At 51.3% G+C, this 17,698-nt stretch overlaps 1 protein-coding gene across 1 annotated transcript in view; it reads right to left on the minus strand.

The window, feature by feature from the left end:
- Positions 1 to 16,074: 16,074 nt before the first annotated feature.
- The window catches only part of LOC123359651 (kinesin-like protein KIF20B), a 47,521-nt gene continuing 45,897 nt past the window's right edge, over positions 16,075 to 17,698 (minus strand). The window contains exon 15 of the mRNA XM_045001123.1: positions 16,075 to 16,119. Within this exon, the coding sequence (XP_044857058.1) occupies positions 16,075 to 16,119 (45 nt within the window). The remainder of the gene's footprint in view (positions 16,120 to 17,698) is intronic.

Here is a 17,698-nt window from a genome sequence, read left to right on the forward strand (position 1 = left end):
TTGGTGGGTGTTGTTGGGGCCATAGTAATCCTTATAATACTGTGTTGCTGTATTCAATGTGTCCCCTCCCTCATAAACTCATGTGGGTCAGTTTATTCTTTTTCTACTTCAGCCAAAGGCCTTACTCTCTTCAAGTTGGCCCAGGCTGAAATTGCCAAGCAACCTTTGGCTCCTTAAAATAGGGTGTAGCTTTGGTAAATAGTCATCCCAAAGCTACAAATGGAGGAATGTTGAGTCTGAACTCTTTATGCACTGAAACTTAACTCAGACCAATGGCCTTTTTACATATTTTTCTTTAATGAGGAATAATATGCATATAGAAAAGACCTACTTAAAGGCTTCATTTATATTCATGTCTCTGTCTGAAACTTTTAATCAAAAGTTTTGACCTGCGAACTACTCATGACCCTTCCCCTCCCAATAGGTAGCCATAAGTAGCCATCTCCTCCTTTGTCTTCTCCAATTTGCATTTTAACCTGTTTTATCCCGTAGAATCTTGATTGATTATGCATGACCATTATGATCTGTTAATCACTTTGTTTACTTCTGTGTATAAACATTGATGCTCACCCCTAATAAACTTGCCACACTTACTCCGAAGCTCTGCTTTTAAGCTAAGGATGGTGTGAGCCCGTTGATCAACGAATTGTTGTCTGGTCTCTGACAGATTTCTGAGCCCTATACCAACTCCGCACAAACTCGGGTGCTGGAGAGGTGAGTAGGACTTGCTTTTTACCTAACACTTGCATTTCAAAGCGCTGCCGCGGCAGCGCTGCCGCGGCAGCGCTTTGAAGCGCTAAGTGTAATCAAAGCGCCAGCGCTGGGAGAAAACTCTCCCAGCGCTGTCCGTACTCCACTTCCCTGTGGGGAATAACGGACAGCGCTGGGAGCGCGGCTCCCAGCGCTGGGGCTTTGACTACACTGGCGCTTTGTAGCGCCGCAATTTGCAGCGCTGCAGAGGGTGTGTTTTCACACCCTGCTGCAGCGCTGCAAATTTGTAAGTGTAGCCAAGCCCACAGGGACGTGGAGTACAGACAGCGCTGGGAGAGCTCTCTCCCAGCGCTGGGGCTTTGACTACACTTAGCGCGTCAAAGCGCTGCCGCGGGAGCGCTGCCGCGGCAGCGCTTTGAAGCGCTAATGTAGCCATAGAGAAACTGCCATTCACATACTGATGTCCTGAGACTCCTGACAATATTGTAACATGGTGCACCTACAAAAAGGCCCTCCCTTTGGTTGTGTCAAGCCCTGTGTTCAAGACTTGTGCGGGTGCAGAAAGCAAGATGGAAGAACAGGGGGCCATTTATTTACCCTCTTAAATGGGGTAAACTTTCTCATTCCCATAAGTAAGACGGGAAGCACAACTACTTGGCAAACAGCTTGTCTTCACAGCAGTTAGGCCAGGTCTACATTTCTAATTTATATCGGTATAACTACACCCCTGAACGACACAGTTATACTGACCTAACTCCCCTGTGTAGACAGTGCTGTCAACGGGAGAGCTTCTCCTCTCAGCATAGCTACTGCCTCTCAAGGAGGTGGATTAGCTACACTGGCAGGAGAAGCTCTCCCGTAGACATAGCAGCATCTTCACTAAAGTGCTACAGCAGTGCAGCTGCCTCTCTGGGCTTGGCTACACTTACAAGTTGCAGCGCTGGGAGTTACAGCGCTGGTCATGCAGCTGTGTAGGGCCAGCGCTGGAGTGTGGCCACACTGACAGCTACCAGCGCTGCAGTGTGGCCACACTTGCAGCACTTTCCAGCGCTGTATTGAGAGGTGCATTGTGGGCAGCTATCCCACAGAGCACCTCGTCCCGTTTTGGCGCCGTTTTGGCGCTGAGTATTGTGGGAAGGGGAAGGAAGTGTGTGGGTCATTCCGCTTCCTGTGTGCCAACGCCCCGTGGTGCATCGCTTCACATCCCAGCATTCTGTCTTTCTGGCAACGTTTGGCGCCATTGTGAGTGTTTTACTCTCTGTGTGTGAATCGCGATTTCTGTGGGAAATGGAGCCCGAGCTGCTGAGGACTGTGCTGATGAGTGTCGCCAGCACAACACGTTTGGCAGTCGAGCTATTCCTTCAGCTCCAAAGTGACAGCGAGGAGTCTGACGATGATATCGATATCGATTCTCCTGCCGCGTGTGACACTACAGTGCTTGTGGCATTCACAGAAATGCTCAGCACCGTTGAACGCCGCTTTTGGGCTCGGGAAACAAGCACTGAGTGGTGGGATCACATCGTCATGGAAGTCTGGGATGACGAGCAGTGGCTGCAGAACTTTCGTATGAGAAAAGCCACTTTCATGGGACTGTGTGCTGAGCTCGCCCCCACTCTGCGGCGCAAGGACACAAGATTGAGAGCTGCCCTGACGGTGGAAAAGCGGGTGGCTATTGCAATCTGGAAGCTGGCAAATCCAGACAGCTACCGGTCGGTCGGGAACCAGTTTGGAGTGGGAAAGTCGACCGTTGGAATCGTTTTGATGCAAGTTTGCAAGGCAATTAATCGCATCCTGCTAAGAAAGACCGTGACTCTGGGGAGCGTGCAGGACATGGTGGATGGCTTTGCACAAATGGGTTTCCCTAACTGTGGAGGGGCAATAGATGGGACGCATATTCCTATTCTGGCCCCCCCCCCCCACCTGGCATCAGAGTACGTTAATCGAAAGGGGTATTTCTCTATGGTTCTCCAGGAGCTTGTGGATCACCGCGGGCGTTTCATTGACATTTACACAGGCTGGCCTGGAAAGGTGCATGATGCACGCATCTTTCGGAACAGTGGCCTGTTCAGGAAGATGCAGGCAGGGACTTTTTTCCCAGACAGGAAGATCACAGTAGGGGACGTCGAAATTCCCATTGTGATCCTTGGAGACCCCGCTTACCCGTTACTGCCTTGGCTCATGAAACCCTATACAGGGAAGCTTGACAGGAGCAAGGACCGGTTCAACTACAGGCTGAGCCGGTGCCGAATGACTGTGGAGTGTGCTTTTGGCCGTTTAAAGGCACGCTGGCGTTGCTTTATGGGAAGCTAGACTTGGGGGAAAGCAGCATCCCCGCGGTTATATCCGCTTGCTGTACCCTCCATAATATTTGTGAAGGGAAGGGTGAAACATTCAGTGAGGCATGGACCACCGAGGTTCAAGTCCTGGAGGCTGAATATGCACAGCCAGAGAGCAGGGCTAATAGAGAGGCCCAGCACAGGGCTTCAAGGATTAGGGATGCCTTGAGGGAAGAATTTGAGGCTGAAAGCCAACAGTAATGTTTGCTGCCTTGCATGGGAGTGAATTGCACTGTTTACACTGTTATTCTATTATCCCTAAAATGATTTGCAGTGCCTCTTTCTTTACTGGGCTAAGGTATCTTTCACTATCTGCTATAATAAAGACTGTTTTCAAAGCCAAGAATTGTTTTATTGTAAAGAAAAAAAATTCCTTGACAGACAGACAGACACACAACATTTCATGAACACAAGAGGGAAGGGGTGTGGGTTGGTGAACTGTACAGTCACAAGTTTGCATATGACATTGGGGCACAAGGCAAAAAGCTTTGGGACGGGGGGGGGCTGTGGGGCAGCACGGGACTGCTCTGCCTGCATGGCTACGATAGCCTTGAGAGAGTCCACTTGGCTCGACAGGATCTCTAGCAGCTGGTTTGTGCTTTTCTTCTTTGCCACAGCGTTTCTACGCCAATGTCTCTGGCGGATCATGCTTTCCTTCTCTCGCCACTCCTTCAGTTCCTTTCTCTCTGCAGCAGAGTGATGAAGAACAGTCTTCAGCATGTCCTCTTTGCTCTTTCGGGGATTTCTTCTCAAATTTTGTAGCCTCTGTGCTGTGGAACATCTGCCCACTCCAGGAGTCAAGGTCACTGTAGAAACCCAGAAATGAAACATTTAACAGGGGCAGCATTGTATCCACTATCTCCAGACATGAATTGTTACACTGAGGGAGTTCGCACTTTAACATTCTTTTCCCACACGCATAACACGACAGAAGCCACGAAATGGTGAGTGAGGGGTGCTTATAGAAGGAGAAGTGGGGCTTGATTGATAGAGGGGGGCTGGTTGCTTCGGGTAATCTGGAGTGATAGAGGGGTTGAGTGAAGATGCAGCTGCAGGGGTGATCTTCACTATCTCCCTATCTCTTCACTAAAGAGTCTCCCAACATTTTTCACAGGAGTTAATCCTGGAAGATGTCTCCCTGCTGCGAGTCACTAGGGGACAGCGGGAGGCTCTTTTACAGCAATGTGGATTCCGCCCGGGACCCTACGCGGCTTGCCTGTGTTCAGAAATGATCCCCCCCCCCACTCGCGGAACAGTGGCGCGGACGCGTCAGCGTGACTGGGACAAGAAACACAGTGGCTCTCCCTATAAACCTGCGCAGGCATATTGCCCACGCTCTGGCTGAAACTTTTGCTGAGATAACTGAAGCAGATTACCGCGACGTGATAGACCACATCAACGGGCTATTCCACATCTAGAGGCTGGCATGCATGCAGCCAGAACCCCCCTTCCTCTCCAGAAACATTTCCACCCAGAAAATAAAAGCCGCTTACCGTTAACCCGCTCCTCTGCTTGTCCTTCTGCAACTGCTGGCTGCTGCGATTGGGTACTTTCCTCCTGGCTTGAGAAGAGCTCCTGGCTGCATGCCCACTCTGGGGTGTCTTCCCCCATACCAGTAGCTTCACTCGTGGTTTCCTCCCCCCCCCCCGCCACCGCCGCCGCCGCCTCCGCCTCCTCCTCCTGTCCCCCAGCCTGCTCAGAAGTGTCCATCGTTATCCTGGGATTGGCAGTGGGGTCACCCCCAAGTATCTCGTCCATCTCCCTGTAAAAACGGCAGGTCGTGGGGGCAGCTCCGGATCGGCGATTCCCCTCGCGGGCTTTGTAATAGGCACTCCGCAGCTCCTTAACTTTCACCCTGCATTGTAGTGCGTCCCGATCATGGCCCCTATCCAGCATGGACCTTGATATCTGCTCAAAGATATCGTAATTCCTACGGCCGGAGCGCAGCTGTGCCTGCACTGATTCCTCCCCCCAAACACTGATGAGGTCCATCAGCTCGCCATTGCTCCATGCTGGGGCTCGTTTGCCACGTGGAGGCATGGTCACCTGGAAAGATTAACTGATTGCACTCCACACCTGGCTGGAGCAAACAGGAAGGAGATTTTTAAAATTCCCGGGGCATTTAAAGGGCTGGTCACCTGAGGCAAGAGCAGTAGAGTGCAAACTGATGAGCAGAGTGGCTGAACAGGAATTCTGGGATAACTCCTTATTCCCTGGAGGACACTTAAAGCGCTGGTGAGTGTCCTTATACCCCTCCTTATACACTCCTTATACCCCTGCCGGGATGGGTTTTCAGCCAGCGCTGCAACCAGGGAGTTGCAGCGCTGGTTGTGCCCTGCAAGTGTGGACGGGGTGTAATTGCAGCGCTGGAAAGCCTCCACCAGCGCTGCAACTTGTAAGTGTAGCCAAGCCCTCTGTAGCATTGTATGTGAAGACAAGTCCTTAGTATATTCAAGCCTAGTTTGACTGAGAATGACCACGCAACACTGGAGTTACACAGAGTGATTTGATTAGCAGCACACAGTGATTGGATTAGCTACTGGTGAGTTGTTGTACCCCATTGCATTACTAGCTTGAGCAGCAGTGTCGCTGGAGCTCTAGACCTCTCCCACCCCAAAACACCAAGAGGTGGGATTCATCAAGGTAATTAGAGTTAGGTGCCTAATCTTTGTGAATCCCATCTAAGATCTCTTTTGCCAGTTCTATGCCCACTGGGGACTCCATGACAGGGGGATCTTCAGATAGAGAGACCTGCCTTTTGTCCAGCCCATTTGCGTTGTGGCACAAAGGGGCTAAATTTGAACAAAGAACACTGGAAACTTTTTAGTGGTGAAATTATTTATGTTAGTCGATGCTAAAGAAGATTGGGGAGAACTTTAAAGAGCACTTTACAAAGTTAGGTGAATAGGCAGCATGGGGGTAGATTAAATTAATTGTCAAAAATGCAAAATAATGCAAATTAGAAGGAATAATCTGAATGATTCAGACACATCACTGATTTCTAAATTAACTGCAGCTACTCAAGAAAAAAACCTGGGCCTCGTTGTAGATATTGTATTAAAACCTCTTCTGAAAGTGCAGCAGTGGTTTAAAAAAAAAAAAAAGCTTCGGTTGCATAACAAATAGGGTAGAAATTTGTTTACTACAAATATTATAAGGCCATTGGAAAAACTGATGGTCTCTGCACTGGGAGTTTCTATGGAAAGTTTTGTTTTTAATCATTTTGAAACTGCAAGGCTGTCTGTCAACTTCTTAGCCTAGAGATTATAGTATAATAGGGAGTAGTACTTCCTTTTAGCCAATAACAAAGTTTAAAAGTGTTCTGTGGCCTGATAATCAAAGGGAGTGAAGCCAAAGGGGGCTGGGCTTGTAATGGCATTCCCAAGAACTGCTGTTCGTGGAAGGTAAAGTTTGCCAGTTTCAGGATATTTTCCATTGCCTGAACAACCCCTAGACCTGCCACAGTACAATCCAGTTAACAACATAGGCAGGAGGAGGAAATGAAAACAGTGTCTCAGGTTGATGCACTTTCAACATACATCATACCCATTCCAAACATGTTTTCTAGATATTTAACTAAAGATTGGATTAAAAAACATTTGGTTTAAAAAGCAGGGCCGCCCAGAGAATTCAGGGGGCCTGGGGCAAAGAAATTTTGGGGGCCCCTTCTATAAAAAAATTGCAATACTATATTCTCCTGGGGGCCCTTGTGGGGCCCATGGCAAATTGCCCCACTCGCTTCCCCCCACGGGCGCCCCTGGGAAAAATAAACCTTCCGCATTTCGGCACACACCCAGTTTTGAGAAAACTTCTTTACAAGGTATCACTGGTTCTCAGCATCAGCTAGTGCTAAAAGGCACTAAAGCTCATTAAAAGGGTTGGACAAATATTTTCCATCAAAACTTTTACTGGATCGAAAACTAGGGGTTTTTAAAAAGCAGAAAAAAATCACGGACAATGTCTGCTTTCCTTTAAAATTTGTTGTGTTTTTTTTAATTGAAAAGCTGAAATTAGTCTGCCAAAACCTGAATATGGTTTGAGGTTTCAGAAGTGTGTGGCCAAATATTTGCTGCTTGCTGTATTTGATTGTTTAAAGAAACAATAAAAAAATTCTGCTTAAAAAAAAAATCCGAAACTTTTGAACCACCTCAGCTTGTAACCAAACACCTGAGCCCATCCAGGCAGAGATTTTTCCAGGTTTCTGATACTCTGCTGGCTTCCTTGACTCATATCTGTCTCCATAACTTTGGGTTCATTTAGGTTAGAACATAAGAACAGACATACTGGGTCAAACCAAAGGCCATCCTGCCCAGTATCCTGTCTACTGACAATGGCCAATGCCAAGTGCCCCAGAGGGAGTGAACCTATCAGATAATGGTCAAGTGATCTCTCCCCTGCCATCCATCTCCACCCTCTGACAGACAGAGGCTAGGGACACCACTCCTTACCCAGCCTGGCTAATAGCCATTAATGGACTTAACCTCCATGCATTTATCTGTTTCCTAGAGACTGGCTCCATGTGGTCCCTCACAAACTGGAGACAGTTACTGTGGGTTTTTCTTTACTATAGCTGGTTTGTTTCTTGTTGCTCTGACTTAGGGTTTGCCTATACAGGGGCTCAGAGCAGGTAATTTGTAACCGAGCTACAGACCCCTGACCCTCTGCATAGACAGAAGCGAGGCCGAGCCGGCAGGGGAAGGGGCGGGGGGGGGGGAACCTCCTTCTCCCAGGGCTTTATTTTTAATAGACAGCTAACAAGTTAACAATGGCTGAAGGATGAAGCCCCGGCAGCGCCGATGAATCTGACCTAACGGGCAGGATCAATGGGGCAATAAGGGAAACAAACCGGGGTCATGACACATGAATTAAAGAACACGGGGTCGGGGGAGAGGTCACCGGCAATGGACCCGCGCTCCACCCAGGCAGAAGAGATCGAGTCCGCTCCCCACTTCCCCCTTTGATTTAGGGCTTCCTAGCGCCGCCGCCCTTGGACATATCCACGGCAGCGCCTTAAACAACCCCGCAGCTGCAGCAAACATCTGGAGCGCCCGAGCCCTCAGCCGGCGGGGGGCGGGGGCAGTAGCTGTAGGAAGCCCGTGGATGCATTTGCAAAACAGATGCTACTTACACAGTTGGGTCACCTCGGTTCTCTCTCTAGTCCAAGGGTCCAGTATGGTCCCGATTCGCCCCTTGTTAGCCGGCGAGCGGTGGCTGCCCTAGCTGGGCCGCGGGGCTCTGTCCTGCGCGGTGGTATCCATCGGAGCAGCCTGCTTCGGTTGGGCACTAGAGGCTGGGTCTACTTGTGGGCAGTTCAAGGCAGATGGTTGTTGTGTATTTGGTTGTCATGGGTTTTGTTACTATGGCAACTGAGTTAGACTATTAAGGGATAGCTCAGCCAGTTTCAACCGGCTGAGTGAGCTCTCTGTCTCTGTAAATAAAATGGAGGTTTTGGTTAGCTGTCTGCTCTCTGGCCTCAAGTGATTGCTTCCTACACCGGCTGCCCCAAGGATACAACACTGGCGACGAGGGTGGGATCCTGGTGCTGCTCCAGTAACAGAAGGAAGTAGAAGTCAAGGTAAAGACCAAAGAAAGAAAAAAAGCTGCTTGTTGCACTGACTGTGAAAGTGAAACTAAAAATCATGGCTACTCTGACCAGGCCCCTGGAGCCTTTTGATGAGAATACAGAGCAGTGGCATGTGTATACTGAGCGTTTTGAGCTTTTTGGTATTGCAAATGACATTACAGAAGCGAAGAAGGTGCCAATATTCTTAACTGTTGTAGGGGCTAAAACCTACTCTCTGCTACGCAGCTTACTACACCCTGTTAAGCCTGAGACTAAATCTTACAGTGACATTGTGGAAATCCTGGGGTCTCATTTCTCCCCAAAACCACTGGTAATTGCTGAAAGATATAGGTTCCACAAAAGAGACCAAAAGGAAGATGAAACAGTTGTACAATTTGTAGCCATTTTAAAAAAGCTAGCAGAACACTGTGAATTTAAAGAGATGTTAAATGATGCCCTGCGTGACAGGTTAGTGTGTGGCCTCTGCAGTGAAGCTATACGGAAGCGCCTACTGACAGAGGCTCAGCTTACATTACAGAAGGCTGTTGATATTGCTGTCTCCATGGAACTGGCTACAAGGGAGGCACAATACATCGGTGCGTCCCCTAGGGTGCAAAAAGTGTCACAAGAACTGACCCACAAAACGGTGCAGAGTCAAGAATGTTACCGCTGTGGTAAGCCAGGACACCAGGCATCAGAATGCTGGTGTAAGGACCTGGTGTGTCGACACTGTGGCAAAAAGGGACACATCGAGTATGCCTGTAAACAAAAGAAAAAGAGGCCTGTGGTCTGGCCGACAAAAAGAGGAACCTTGCATACCCTAGAGCAGACCCAGGATGATCAAGGTGACACCTCCTCACAAGAGGAAGTGCCACTGCATGTTTTGTCTTTGGCAGCGGGCTCACATGAATACTGGGTAACCCCCTTATTGGAGGGCAAACCTATACGCATGGAACTAGACACCGGTGCAGCTGTCTCGCTGGTTCCGGAGACTGTGTATAAGGAAAAGCTACAGCATCTTCCGCTTAAGGCAGGGGTCTCAAACTCAAATGACCCCGAGGGCCGCATGAGGACTAGTGCATTGGCCCGAGGGCCGCATCACTGACACGCCCCCTTGCTGCCCCTGGCCCCACCCCCAATCCACCCCTTCCATGAGGCCCCGCCCCTGCCCTGTCTCTTCTCCACCTCCTCCCCTAAGCGCGCGGCTCCCCGCTCCTCCCCCCTCCCTCCTGGAAAGTGCTAAGCGCCACCAACAGCTGTTTGGTGGCTTGGCGGCGGGGCACTTAGGCGGCGGGTCCCGGAACAGAAGGGGCCCCCCACCGCCGAAGACCGGGCTGCGCTTCGGCGGCGGCGGGTCCCTCTTTTCCCCACCCCGGCCCCAGCCGGTCCCACTTCCCTCCCCCACCCCCTGGCCCGGCCCCGGCGGGTCTCGCTTCCCGTCCCCACCCCCGGCCCGGCCCCGGCGGGTCTCGCTTCCCTTCCCCACCCCCGGCCCGGCCCGGCGGGTCTCGCTTCCCTTCCCCACCCCCGGCCCGGCCCGGCGGGTCTCGCTTCCCTTCCCCACCCCCGGCCCGGCCCGGCGGGTCTCGCTTCCCTCCCCCACCCCCCGGCCGGCCCGGCCCGGCAGGTCTCGCTTCCCTTCCCCACCCCCGGCCCGGCCCGGCGGGTCGCGCTTCCCATCCCCCCCCCCCCCCCCCCGGCCCGGCCCGGCAGGTCTCGCTTCCCTTCCCCACCCCTGGCCTGGCCCGGCGGGTCTCGCTTCCCTCCCCCACCCCCCGGCCCGGCCCGGCCCGTCTCGCTTCCCCTCCCCCCCCCCGGCCCGGCCCGGCGGGTCTGGCTTCCCTTCCCTCCCCCCGCCCGGCCCGGCCCCGGCGGGTCTCGCTTCCATCCGCCAACCCCCGTCCCGGCCCGGCAGGTCTCGCTTCCCCTCCCCCCCCCCGGCCCGGCCCGGCGGGTCTCGCTTCCCTGCCCCGCCCCGGCCCGGCCCGGCCCCGGCGGGTCTCGCTTCCCTCCCCCCCCCCCCGGCCCGGCCCGGCGGGTCCCGCTTCCCACCCCGGCCCCGGCCCGGCCCCGGCGGCTCCCGCTTCCCCCCCCCCTTACCCGAGTGCGTCTCCGGCGAGGCCTGAGCTCGTCCCGCTCAGAGCCGCGTGGTGAGGGGGCGGGGCTGTGAGCTCCACGCCGAGCGCAGCGCTCAGCCCAGAGCTCCCAGCCCCGCCCCCTCCCCACGCGGCTTGGATCGGGGCGGGGCTCAGGCGCTCGGACGGAGACTCGGCGCTCTATGCGCCGAGGCTCCAGGAGAGGGGCGGAGGCGGGAGCCTCCGCTTTTCTCTTGGGGGCCCCTGCGGAGCCCGGGGCCCGGGGCATATTGCCCCCTTTGCCCCCCCCTCTGGGCGGCCCTGGGGAGCTCCGCGGGCCGCAGGGAAGAGCTCCGCGGGCCGCATGTTTGAGACCCCTGGCTTAAGGCAACAAAAACTGTTCTGAAGACATATACAGGTGAAGCTGTGCCCTTGTTGGGCACTATTGATGTTAAGGTGGAGCTCAATGGACAGGCGGCTAAATTGCCACTGTTTGTGGTGAGAGGTGACTACCCAGCCTTAATGGGTAGGTCTTGGCTTGGGAAGATTCAGCTGAACTGGGCAGAAGTGCACCGGATGACTAAAGAAGAAACCAGTCTAACCCCTATACTAAGGAAACATGCTGCTGTTTTTGGAGATGATTTGGGAAGTATGAAGGGAATCACTGTGACATTGAACATTAAACCTGGCAGTCCACCAAAATATCTGAAAGCCCGAACTGTGCCATATGCCATCAGGCCAAAAGTCGAAGCAGACCTGGAGCGCCTGGTCACCAATGGAGTCCTAATACCAGTTACCCATAGCTCATGGGCCACTCCTATCGTTCCAATAGTGAAGAAAGATGGCTCTCTCCGGATTTGCGGTGATTTTAAAGTCACTGTCAACCCAGTGTTGTGTGCAGAGCAATACCCGCTTCCCCGCATCGATGACCTCTTCGCAGGCCTGGCTGGGGGACAAAAGTTCAGTAAGATTGATCTGAGTCAAGCATATTTACAGATTTACGTCGATGAAAAGTCCCAAGAGCTGTTGACTATTGTGACTCATAAGGGGCTTTATCGATACTGTCGCCTACCCTTCGGAATCACATCGGCTCCCGCCCTGTTCCAGAGCGCTATGGACCAGATCTTGTGTGGCTTGTCAGGAGTTCAGTGCTATCTGGATGATATCCTGGTCACTGGAAGAAATGAAGAGGATCACTTAAAGAATTTAGAGGCTACCCTACAAAGACTGGAAGAGTATGGCCTACGAGTTCGCAAAGACAAGTGTGAATTCTTCAAGCCCTCTGTTGAATATTTGGGACACATCATCGATTCTGCAGGTCTTCATAAGGCCCCTGCAAAAGTTAAAGCTATTGTGGAGGCTCCCCCACCTCGAAATGTAAGCCAGCTACGCTCATTTCTAGGACTACTGAACTATTATGGAAAGTTCATCTCACAGTTAGCCACACTGCTAAAACCACTTCATGAGCTCCTTGGGCAGAACAAGGCCTGGAAGTGGACTGAAGCCTGTGATGTTGCATTTAACAAAGCTAAGGATGCATTGTTACATTCTGAAGTTCTAACGCACTTTGATCCATCCTTACCCCTGCAATTGGCCTGCGATGCTTCCCCTTATGGAGTGGGAGCGGTCGTGTCACACATTATGCCTTCGGGAGAAGAAAGACCTATTGCTTTTGCTTCACGCACTCTAAGCAAAGCAGAAACTAACTACGCCCAAATCGAACGTGAGGCATTAGGAATTGTTTTTGGAATTAGGAAGTTTCATCAGTACCTGTTTGGGCGAAAGTTTACTCTTCTTACAGACCATCGACCTCTGACATCAATTTTTGGACCCTACACAGGCATTCCCCCATTAGCTGCTAGTCGTATGCAACGTTGGGCATTGATACTTTCTGCACACACATATGAAATCAAATATCGGAAATCCACTCTGCACGGCAATGCAGATGGCCTCTCAAGGTTGCCTTTACCGGTCAAACATCAAGATAGTGCCCAAAAGGAAATCTTCTACTTTGAACAGGTAGAGAATACACCCATCACTGCTGCTCAGATAAAGAAGGCAACCCGCGTTGACCCAGTATTATCCCAAGTTATGGACCTGGTGATGCATGGAAAATCTCGACAAACCTCTCCGGTCTCACCCGACCTTGTTCCCTACATGTCCAGGCGGACGGAGTTATCGGTCCAATCTGGTTGTTTGTTGTGGGGGAGGCGTGTCATTATTCCACCACCCCTGAGATCACAGATGTTAGAACAGCTACATTCCGGTCACTGTGGAATAGTGCGCATGAAGGAAATTGCACGAAGCTATTTTTGGTGGCCTAGATTGGACAGTGCTATTGAAGAGAAGGCAAAAGCTTGTATGTCATGTCAGGGTGTAAGAAATGCACCCCAGTGGGCACCCCTACACCCATGGGACTGGCCTGAAAACCCGTGGCAACGTATTCACGTTGACTTTGCTGGCCCCCTTGAAGGAAGCATGTTCTTGGTGGCAGTAGATGCCCATTCTAAATGGCCAGAAGTCTCTATAATGCAGTCCACTACTGCAGAGAGTACTATCCAAAAACTACGAGGACTCTTTAGTCGTTTTGGTCTGCCAGAACAACTTGTGAGCGACAATGGACCGCAGTTCGTCTCTCAGGAGTTTCAAAATTTTATGAAGGCAAATGGGATACACCACATCACGTCAGCACCATATCATCCGTCCACCAACGGATTAGCTGAAAGATTTGTGCAGACAATGAAAAACGCTTTGAAATCAGCAAAGGGACAACACTCCATTCAAAAGCGTCTGGATACCTTCTTACTTTCCTATAGAAACACACCTCATGCTACGACCCAGGCTTCCCCAGCCTTTCTAATGATGGGACGACAGCTGCGCACTTGCTTTGATCTGCTGAAACCTTCTGAACCCAGACAAACTGTGCAACATCAGCAGCAATATCAAGTCATCAGACGGGCACCCAGAGCAAAAGACCGAACCTTTAGCCCAGGGCAGCCAGTTTTGGCTCGGAATTATACTTCCAGAGCTAAATGGGTCCCGGCCACAGTCATCACTCAAACAGGACCTGTTTCCTATACAGTCCGGACTGCAGAGAATCTTACCTGGCGGCGACATGTAGATCAGCTGTTGCCAGGTCATGCCAGTCTTCAGGACCCATCTGCAGTTGAGGGGTCTGACTTCACCCCTCCTGGTGAGACACCGAATCATGAGTCACCTGTTCCTGACTGTTCTCCTCCATTACTGCCAGCAGCTGAGATACCCCTTTGCCCAGCACGAGCTGATACCACCTCCTCACCTATTTGTGCTGCGGACCCTGAGCCCCTAGTACTTTCGGGTGCAACAACACCAGAAGTTCGCCGTAATCCACCTAGAGACAGAAGGCCTCCTCATCGGCTGGATCTTTAGTTAGGGCGAACCCACGGTTATGGGGCAAAATAATCCCCAGGGTTTAGCCGGGAATGGAGGCAGTCTACCCTCCTTCTCTAGTTTAGTGTGTGTTTTATTTAGGGGATGTTCTTATTAGGGGGGGAGGAATATGTTGTGTATTTGGTTGTCATGGGTTTTGTTACTATGGCAACTGAGTCAGACTATTAAGGGATAGCTCAGCCGGTTTCAACCGGCTGAGTGAGCTCTCTGTCTCTGTAAGTAAAATGGAGGTTTTGGTTAGCTGTCTGCTCTCTGGCCTCAAGTGATTGCTTCCTACACCGGCTGCCCCAAGGATACAACAATGGTGTTAATGGACACGGTAGGGGACTCATCTCCTACCCCCACCCCCACCCCAGCCCAGCCCCAGCTATTGGCCAAAGATCACCTCATCTCTTTAGTGCCACGGGGGAGCAGCTCACTTTAACATAGTATTGCTTCAATCTACCTGCCTGCTGGAGAAAGCCACAGCCCGAGCAGGGGGAAGGGGGAGAGGCAGACAGTCTGTCATCTTCCCGAAAGAGCAGCACACACCTCCGCAGAGCTCCCCAACTGGTACACACAGGGGTTCGCTGAAGGTTTAGGAGGTGACGGGGCTGAGGGTTATTTACAGATTCTGCAGGGGGAAAGGCAAAAAGTCACAGCGGAACGATGTCAAGCCGGGCCTGGCCCAGAGCCCCAGGAATACAAGTGGGTAAGAATAACGGATCCCCCAAGCAGATCCATTTTCAGATGGAGTTTGGTTTGGGTTTATATATATATCTATTGTCCACCCAGTGCAAAGCAGAAAACCCAACCCCTCATGCTAAGACTAGAGTTTCATCGGAATGACTGTAGCGCAGGAGCCTGGCGCATTTTGGTTTTGCTCCCGGCAGCGCTGGTCCGGGGAGAATTGTTTGGGCGCGTGTCCCTCTCCCCCTGTAAGTCACCGCTTGTTATTTAGTATTAGGTTATTTCATACATAGCGAATGTGCAACGGCTCTTAACGGGGGGAAATGGCAGAGTCTCTGCCTCGAACGACCATCTGCATCCTCGCCCGTCTGTTAACCCCTCGATGTTAGCTAGGGCAGGAAACTTACCTTGAAGTCCCATCAGGGGAAAGGGCTGAACCCGGCAAAGGTGGCTAATGGGGACAGCCAGGAAAAGCACCGAGCCCGGCCAGCCCCCGCGCTAACAGGCAGGTGTAAGCTCAGTTCGCACTGGGCTCTGTCTTGTCTGGATCTAACCCGAGGGAGGGTCAGTGTAACCTGGGGTGACCAGATGTCCCGATTGTACAGGGACAGTCCTGATTCTTTGGGGCTTTGTCTTATATAGGCGCCTATTACCCCCCACCCCCTGTCCTGCTTTTTCACACTTGCTGTCTGGTCACCCTAATGTAACCATGTTTCCCTCCCTAACCACACAACCCCGTTGGTAATTAGCCTGAGGCGGGCTGGCTCTTCTGCCTTGCGGGGAGCTGGGAGGGAGGGGAAACCTTGCAGTTGACAGGGAATCGACCTAGTACCAGAACAGGGGCCGGGAACAAACAGCAGGGCAGGCTCTGAACCCGCTCTCTGCAGGTGCAGCCTCCGGGCGCTGGCTGGGGGCTTTGGCTAGTGGCTTTTCCCCAGGCGCTGCTGCTGCGGACTGAGCGATCCCGCCCAGGGGAACGTGGCTGGGTTTGGGCTGAACCCGCCTGGGCGGGGGTGGGTCTCGTTGGCCAGCTTCGATCGCCCCCTCGGCTCCAGGCCCAGCCGAGAAGGCGGCTGCTGCAGAGGCGTCGCCCCCTCGCACACTTTGCTGGGTTCCGCTGAGCCCGGGCAGTTCAGTGGCAGGACATCACCGCCGCGCATGGACCGGGATCTTGCCTCCCGGGGCTGCTCAAGCCGAGATCCCGCTCCAGTCCGCATTCGCACCCGGCCAGCACAGGCCACAAAAGCTGGCCTGTGCCGGTTCCGCCAGTGGGACAGCACTTTGCCCATTGTCATTCAGCGCCGATGTCCAGGGCAGGGGCCTGCGGGGTAGGAGGCTGCGGAGAGGAGGAGGCTAGAAGTCAAGACCAGGGCCCTTTTCTTGCTGTAAGGGGGTGACAGGTTTCTTATTCTCTCTCACTAACTGTACACAGAGCAGGAGCCAGATCGCAGAACAACTCCTGCCAGGAGAGAGATCTGCCTCAGGCATCAATACACCCCTAGGGCCAGAGCCCTGCTTCTCTAGGGAGATCCCAAGGAGGATTTACACCTATACATTCCTGAGGCAGCTTTAGCTAGAGCCGTGGCTAACAGCTTCCCCATCATATAATGGACGCACATGTAACATTGATGTAGAACATGTAAAGCAAAAATCTGTAGCTACAGCTGCTGAAGAAAAAATCAGCAAGCCTGGAGTTAAGGTGGAGGAAATCAATTCCTAAGTAACACAAACACTAAAAATACTAGAAATCCAGAGTTAAAGATCATGTACAATCTTTATCTAAATCACCACTCTTTCATCAAGAGCATTTCCATCACACCTAAGAAATCAAAACAGCCTTAGTTCTGACGCCAAGAAATATAAATTCAGCTTCCCAGACTCTATCATTCAATAGTTTATAGGCTTAGAGCACAGTTAGGCCATTTCTGAAGATTTCTACCTTCTCAACGGTTATACTCTTTCACATTTGATGTTGATATATATACACGTGTTCGCAGTGCAAGGTAGAATTTTACCAAAGGAGTGAGGGATTTATATATGCCTGTTACTACACAAAATAATTGCTGAAACCGCAAGAAACATTTTAGAATGGTCTTCATAACTACAAGTCTGATTTCCGCCTGCTTCATGAACTTTAAAATCTGAAATAGAAAGTTATATTTCCATCTACATAACTACAACAAGACTGCATTAATCTGGAATAGGCACCATGGGAGACTAGTAGGGGAACAATATATCTGACATGGAAACTTCCTAATCAGATCTTAAAGTACAATATTATGAGAACTAGAAAACTATATATACATGGTTCGTGCTATTACTGAAAAAGTGCGTACTTTCTCATTTTTACTATATAATTATAAAATACATCAGTTGGAATATAAATATTGTACTTACATTTCATTGTATAGTCTATAGAGCAGTGTAAATAAGTCATTGTCTGTATGAAATTTTAGTTTGTACTGACTTCACTAGGGCTTTTTATGTAGCTTGTAGTAAAACTAGCCATATCTAGATGAGCTGATGTACCCCCGGAAGACCTCTGCGTACCCCCAGGGGTATGCGTACCCCTGACTGAGAATCACTGAGCTAGACCATCAGAAAGATCTGGACAGGCCTAGTTAGGGTCAAGTTTCACCCCATATTAGGACTTGTCTACACATAGTTTTTGTTCCCCGCTATCTACATTGCTTTAGATACTGGGATTGTTCAAGCAGTTACAACCCCCTTGTGTCGGGTGACCATATTTCCCAAAGGGAAACCCCACATGAGGCTGGGGTTGCTGAAATCATTTTGACTCCCATGGTCTGCATATGATGTGGTTTCCTTTTAGAATAGACTAGGGGTGGGAAAGTTAATGCCTCATTTAGCAGGGGTCCTGCCCAGTGCTATGCCAAAAACAAAGCATTGTTATT

This window comes from Mauremys mutica, unplaced genomic scaffold (genome assembly GCF_020497125.1).
Source record: "Mauremys mutica isolate MM-2020 ecotype Southern unplaced genomic scaffold, ASM2049712v1 Super-Scaffold_100166, whole genome shotgun sequence".
Lineage (NCBI taxonomy): Eukaryota > Metazoa > Chordata > Testudines > Geoemydidae > Mauremys > Mauremys mutica.